Source organism: Candoia aspera, chromosome 8 (genome assembly GCF_035149785.1).
Source record: "Candoia aspera isolate rCanAsp1 chromosome 8, rCanAsp1.hap2, whole genome shotgun sequence".
In the NCBI taxonomy this organism is placed as follows: Eukaryota; Metazoa; Chordata; class Lepidosauria; order Squamata; family Boidae; genus Candoia; species Candoia aspera.
Window position 1 is genome coordinate 59,234,797 of NC_086160.1, and position 7,375 is coordinate 59,242,171.

The following is a 7,375-nucleotide window of genomic DNA, read 5'->3' on the forward strand; positions in this document are numbered from 1 at the left end:
TATATGCTGAGTCAGAGTTAGAGTTAGAGTTAATTAGTAATACAGGTAGTAATATCCCACCTTTCGTTCAAGAATTCAAGACAACTTTCATGGGGATCTCCCTTAATTTAATTCCCACAACAACAAGTGGAAAAGTATGTGCACTGAGATGGAGAAAGAGAGAAACCGGTCCAAAGACATCCCATGAGTTTTCATGGGTATGAAGGCGCTTGAAACTTGGACTTCCCATCAAGTTACCTTGGCGACAAAGTCTGCATACCTTCATCACTATACCACACTAGCTATGGATGTAGAGAGTAAGGAAGATGACCTTGACAGAGATATGCAGACTCTGTTGCCAAGGTAACAGGATCTAAAACATTTTTAAAAACCAGAAGATCCAGATAATGTTGAGAAGAGGTTCAGACCGCCACCTCCCTAATTCACTGAACTATAAAGAGGAGGACAACTTTCAAGATTCTGTTGTCCTAGGTAGTCTATGATGGAAGAAATGAAAGGGGAAAAAAGCATCAAGCAAGTTGTGTCGCAGAATTTCTAGGTCCCTGGAATACCTGTAATCCAATTCATCATATAAAGAAGGTGGTGTTTCAAGCAAGCAAGAGTCTGAATGTCCTCCCTACACAGACACAGAGCAACAGCCAAACCACAAGGTGCATTTAGAAGGGATCGAAAGATTTTGGAAATGTAAGATTTTACTTATATGGTTGTGCAGGATGTATGGAGAATGCAGGTGCCATTTATTTATTTATTTACATAGCTTTACCCAGCCTTTCATTATATTCTCAATTGCTTGTAATAAAACATCGAAGATGAACAAATATGTAAAATCTTATTTCAATTGTTTACATGGCAGAAGGGGTATGCGTAAGACTCCTGATTGAACCAATATATAAAGTTTCAATCTGCATTGTTCTGCAAGTCAAATGAAACAATCTGTCTTTTCAATAATAACAAGATATCACCAACCTATGTCTGAGAGAGCATAAAAGCCTATTTTCTGCAATTACCAATACGGTTGCAAATATGAATAACAGACCTTTATCCAAGGCAGTATATTTTATTTCATAAAGCTAATGAAGCATTGGGACAAAATAATAGGGCTGTAGGGCAGGGGTGGAGATGAACTGATTCTTGGAGCCAAATTCAGTCTATGTTCACCTCCTCAAAACCAAACTGGACTCTGTGGATATTTGTATATGTAGTAGAAAAGTGGACTTATGCATATGTAGGAGAAGGAAGCAGAGCATGGCCAAAAGAAAAATTAATACGAATGCACTTTTTTTGCCTTCTGTTTCAAATAAAGCTGAATGAAAAAAAAATAAAAAATAAACAATTTAAAATTTAAATGCCAAACCATGTTATCTTTTTGCAGCTAGCAGAATTGCATAGCTGAAGGCTATAATCTCAGAGAGGCTACATCTTGCATCCTTTTGAATTTTCATGAACTGCTTTTTGATTGGCTGCAGTTTAATAGGAATGCAGAATATTGTACTGACAAAAGAATCTTGGTGTCGCTGCACAATCCATTGTATATGTTACTATTATGCCTTAGTAAGCTTATAATTAACTAATATCCTTTATCTAGAGAGAGTTTGTGTGCATATGAAAAGTAAATTCCAGGGTCCCTACTGTTTCACGAGATGATGTTTTGTATGAATACATTGATTTGAGAATACTGGCTCTCAAATATATTCTATTTAAGGCTCAAAGCCAATATGTGCATATTTTTTGCATACCAGCTTCAGACCTTCAGACAATAATGAATAAATCATATAGCATCATATTTCAAATAATTAAAACGTGGGTGGGTGGACGGATTTAGCTCATGAGACTGAAGTGCTGAGGGGCAATTCAAGGTTCCACTGGACTTTGCATTCTTTTTATGTGCTTTTGGATAAACCAAAAATGCACCTGCTTTTTAGATGATCAATAATTACTTCTGATGAGCTAGGACAGGCATGGAGTCCTTACTGTGCCAAGGGCCAGTTCCCTTCAAAATAGGTTTGAAGGCTATGGACTTAAACTTGAGTCAAAATGAGACTCTGCTGGAGGTCTGAAATACTTGTTTATAGAGGGGGTTAGAAAATAGGTTAAGACCCAAATGTGCCTTTAGGATTACAGCTTGGCATAGTTTGGAACTTCATATGGAAAATCTGGAAGAAAAACTCATATATGGAAAGGTATAACTGGACACAGCTCCTTTTGACAGAAAGAAGACTCTGCAGCATGTGTCTTTTCCTGCTAATCCAGTAATCTGAAAATCTCTCCTGTGTAGAAGGAGTTTCAGAACTATATTGGAATAGGAAGGGTCCACACCAAGAATATACAACATCAAACCTGTCATCTTATATCCAACTGACTGGTTTTGGTGGGTATTAGATGGGTGTTGGAATTTTAGATTTCTCTCTGTGTTCCTCCATAACCCATACTTTTTCCTTTAACTTCAGTTCATTTGCCCCTTTTTGAATATGATTCTAAAGCAGAGTAGATAGCATTTGACAAATCAGTGACCACAATGTGGTCTCCTGACTTTTCAGAGAGCTGCAGAAGGCCACTGGTGATATGGTGACATCACCGGAAATTGCTCTTTTTCAGGTGTGAAGGGAGTTAACCCTGAGAATGGGAGTAGGAAGCCTCTGAGGCAAGCCACTCATTCATATTCTTAAAACCTATCCCAAACTCTGAAAAATAGCCTGAACTCATCATGTTTGGGGCCATTTGTTTGGTGACCTTTTTTAGTTTTTCAATGGGGGGGGGTTGAGTGGGGGTAAGGTCTCCCACTCCTGTTTTACCTTTACTTCTCCAAATAAATGCCCAAAATGCTGAAATTAATCTGTTAAACTGGTGATTTGGGGTTGTTTTGGAGAGGTGGGGCATTTCAGCGGTGGGAATATGATGAGAAGCTTTTGCTCCACAAATCACTCCCATTCCCCCACCTCCAATTTGTAAGAAAAAATTAAGGGAAGAGTTGAATAATTTTAGAATAGTAGGAGGATGCAAAGTGCCTACTCCTATATTGAACCATATGCCAGGATACGTCTGAGCATCGGGGGAATCCTGTCTCTTGGCTTTTCCATTCATGTGAATAAGCAAAACCAGGATATCAGAATGGACTGAATGGCTTCCATAAAAGCCACAGTCTGCAAGCCAGCTTTAAACTATAAATTAAAGCTTATTAAAGCCCTGAGTTATTTGGAAGATATTAACTAGGGAACTCACCTTAGACCTAACAAGACTCTGGTTCAGTGTGGCTTTCTGATGTGTTCTCCATTCAGACTAACGGAGAAACTAAATAGCAGGCAAGTGATTGTGGGTATCTTTCACTCATGTATATTATGGATTGTTAAACCAGGAGGTGATTGGCAACCAACATTCTTTCATTAGCATTGGCTTAAAATGTATACTTACTATAAAATTAATCCTTTTATTATGTATGTGAGAACATACTCTCCTTACAAATATTATATCCTTGCAAGAAAAATATGTACGAAGTGGCACTTTGGCTTCCCATTTTCATTGAGCTTAAATTATTTGCTTCCAATTCATTAAAATGTGAAGCTGAATAGCACATATAAATTCACATTTCTTTGGAAGAGTGCTTACTGGAAGCCTGCAGGGTTCTAATAATAGTGTGTTTATTTTTTTAAAAAAAATGGCCACTGATTTGTTATTATAGGTATATACCAATTAACTCCCAAGAGCTTTAGTCCCACAATAATCTTACTGTATTCACTAATGTTACTGTATCTTACTGTCAAACTTGTTATTAACATAAAAATTATTATATTTTTCCTGCATTCTGGAAGATTCTCAGAAAACTTTCATTTGCATAATGTTAACTTTCTTTTACAAAAAGTGTTTTTTTCCAAGACTTTCTCATATTCCTATACTTTACCATATTGATAATTTGCAAAATGTATCCATAGCACAATGCATATTTGTTTTAATTTTCACAGCTCAGTCCACTTTTAAGAGATACAGTCTTGAAGAGAACTTTCAATGTTACATTAAATAATCCAGTTATGATTAAAGTGAGAAGTTCCATTTTTAAACATGTGACAGACAGAGAAGACCTTTTTTGTGCATCTGATCAGCTGAACTCAAAACAGTGAGTATGGCAGCCTTCAGCTTGTATGTTTATTTATATAGTTAAGACCATCTCAAGACATTTTGCTCTGTGAGGGAGCTTCCATATAGTCATCTGCCTCACCCTCTTTTCCCAATGCTGCTATTTTCTTCAGCTATACCAGAGTCTATTGCTCTGTGTGGATAAGGAAGGCTGCTGGCCAATGGCAGAGTAGAAAATGTGATGCTCCAGATAGCACTCTGCTCTCTGTCCTTCTTGTTTCCTTGTGGCATTTGCTTTTACAGCAACAACAACACCAGCAACAACAACTGGTGACTGTGTGGAGGGTGGGGGTAGCTTTTGGAGTCCCAGGGTCACCAGGAGTCAAGGCAGACTTGAAAGCATTTTTTAAAAACTCTAAATAAATGGAGGAATGGCTTTCCAGTAGCTTACAACTCAAAAATATACAATTTACTAATGGAAGAGCTTTAATTATTTAAAACAAAGATTCTGAGACTATTTGATGGAGAAGGAGATTATTATAATTATGAAGATCAGTGTTAAAAAGTATCTTCATAAAGTTTTTTTTTTTAGAGATTTAATTCAGGCTGGATTTTTGCTTGAGATATGTAAGTACAATAACAAGAAGAAGGAATGAAATGTTCATGCTCATCTAAATTAGAAAAGTTCAGTGGGAAAAGCCATGTTAAATGTGCAATCCTTTTTCTGTCTCCTTACAGACAAAATGAAGCTTTGGTGCCTGATAATAAGTGATACCACTGAAACTTGTCTTGTGAAGAAAACCATGATTTGATGTTTTGCATCAGCTGCTCAAGAACAAAACATTGACTTGCACCTTTCAGAAATACAAAATCTGTTCTGAGAGGATTTTTTAAATTTTTCCCCAAGCTTTTCTTGATTACAGATCCTACTCCATTATTTTCTTCTATATTGCTGATATGTATACTTGTGTGTCTTCAAGAGTTAATAAAGATATTTAGAAACTTAAATGCAGTATTCCCCTATGGCTGTTTTTTCTCTCTCAAATTTATCCTTTGAATGTTTATATACCCTCGTTTGGGATAGATAATTCTATTTATTTATTAAATTTATAAGGCCACCTAACTCTATTTAGACTGGGCAGAATACTGCATTAAAACATATTAAAACAAACAAAAGAGAAACAGGCATCCAGGAAAAATTCCCCTACAAATTCAAAAAGAGCCATATAACACATAAGAGGCCACACCTACTCAGGCCCAAACAAATATCTCTGAGGGGGATGTTGTTTCACAGAGAAGATATGGTGACAGATAAGGCATGGTTATCAGATGACACTGTCAATGCTGGGGTCTCAAACATAGGCCGCATGCAGCCTGCTGAGATTTTTTGGGCAGCCTACTACAGTTCACCTATCAGGTGCTGCCATCTCAGCTTCTCTGCCATTTCTGCTGTGTACATTTGGCCTTGACTGGCAAGTAACACCTCAGTAAGGTTCAAGCCTCAGGCATTCTTTCCCTGCTGACTTCTTCCCCACAAAAATAGCTTTTCTCCCATAGCACTGGCATCCTTCACTTCTCCCCTCCAGGATTGGTTTGCACAGCGTTGCTGCAGGGGAGAAGCCAACTCCATGCAAGCCAATGCTGCAAATGAAGTGAAGCCTGTGCTATGCAAGCCGTGCTGGGGGGAAGAAGGTTGTGTCTGCCCAGGGGCCTCACAAGGGAGGTAATAGTGGGAGAAGGGTGCCCAGCGCCACCTTTGCTTCTTCCCCACAATGCCAGCTTTCATGTCTTCTGCTTCCCCTAATTCAGCTAGTTCATTTGCCCACCAATGACATGAAGACCCAAACTAGAACTGCCATAGATTCTTCTGGGATAGAAAATGAGGTGAGTGGGAAATGTGGGAGAAATAACCATTTCAAAAAATTATATAATCTGTATATGATTTTATTTTTAAATTATTTTAGCATCCCCTATCACTCTCAAAGGTATCCTGGCTTAGACAATAAATTACATGGTCACTGACCAAAGGAAAACATGGCTGTTGCCTCAGCATGAACATGATGTTGAGTACATTAAGTAATGTTACCCAGTAAGTTCCAAATTAAAAAAAAAAGTCAATTTCAATATATTTTTAATATTTGTTACATTTTTGCATATGTATGTTTCTCCCCAATTAGCACATTTTGGGTAATGTGGCCCTGATATTCATCTAAGTTTGAGACCCCTGATTTAATAGAACATGCCAGCTCTGCCTGATTAGCAGGATCAGCAGAAACTATGGAAGACAGATGGTTCCTCAGATAACCAGGTCCTATGCCATGAAGGGCTTTACAGGCAGTAACCAGCTCTTTTAATTGCCCCTGGAAGCCGGCTGGTAACTAGTGTAGCTCACAAAGCAGAGGTGTTAAGTGGGCATGCTGGGACCTATCCAAAGAACCTCCCTGTCCAGGTAAGGGTGCAGTTGGCTCACGAGATGGAATTGGCCCTTCTAGACACAGCTGTCACCTTCTCCTTGAGCAAGAGCTGTGAGTCCCAGAGGACCCCAAATTGTGCAGAATCCCTTTCAGGGCTAAAGGTGAAACACCTCCAGTTCCAGGTAGTCCAAATACCTACAGGCACTTGGTCTTATCAGGGTTGAGCCTGAATCTGTTGTTCCCCATCCAGTTATAAGTCAGGAAGCCAAAATATTGTTTGCAGTATAAGTCAATTTAATATGCCAATTATTTTTATCTAGAGGAGCCATTAGCCCAACTGTAAATTCTAATGTTTGTAACCTTATCCATCTTTTAAAATTTCTATAGACTGTAGAAATAATTATATGAAGCCATGTATGCACTTGAATTTGCTTTATTATAGTCCTATTTATGAAAAATGCCTCATATTTATTGTGCTGCTAGGTTTCACATCTTCTCTGGTGAAAATGTATAAAGTTTTAAAAACCCAGTTGAAACTATTGTTCATAAATTGATGGATTTTTCATAAGAATTCTATGAAAACAGAAGATGTGAATAGTGTATAAAAGTAGGACCTGCAACAAAATAGTTCAGTGTTAGTGTAGTCATTCTTAAATGTTTTATTTTAATTAGTGTAGTACACTAAAAGAAAATAACAAAAGAAAAAATAACAAAAGGAAAAAAGAGGAAAAACTAGAAAAACAAAGTACATAAAAATAACAGCTTTTGAATGAAGCATTAAACCTTGACTATATAAAATAATATTGATCGGTCTTTCTATTATGTCAATAAAGCCAGTACATATTTGGAGAGTGTCATCGATTCAAGCCTGTACAGTAATTATGTTCAGTGTT

The 7,375-nt window shown here is 37.5% G+C and overlaps 1 protein-coding gene across 1 annotated transcript in view; it reads left to right on the forward strand.

Moving 5' to 3' along the window:
• Positions 1-5,016, forward strand: part of STPG2 (sperm tail PG-rich repeat containing 2) — a 243,558-nt gene extending 238,542 nt beyond the window's left edge. Inside the window, exons 13-14 of the mRNA XM_063310735.1 lie at positions 3,957-4,108; positions 4,807-5,016. Coding sequence (XP_063166805.1) covers positions 3,957-4,108; positions 4,807-4,840 — 186 coding nt within the window. The 3' untranslated portion in view covers positions 4,841-5,016. The remainder of the gene's footprint in view (positions 1-3,956; positions 4,109-4,806) is intronic.
• Positions 5,017-7,375: the final 2,359 nt, after the last annotated feature.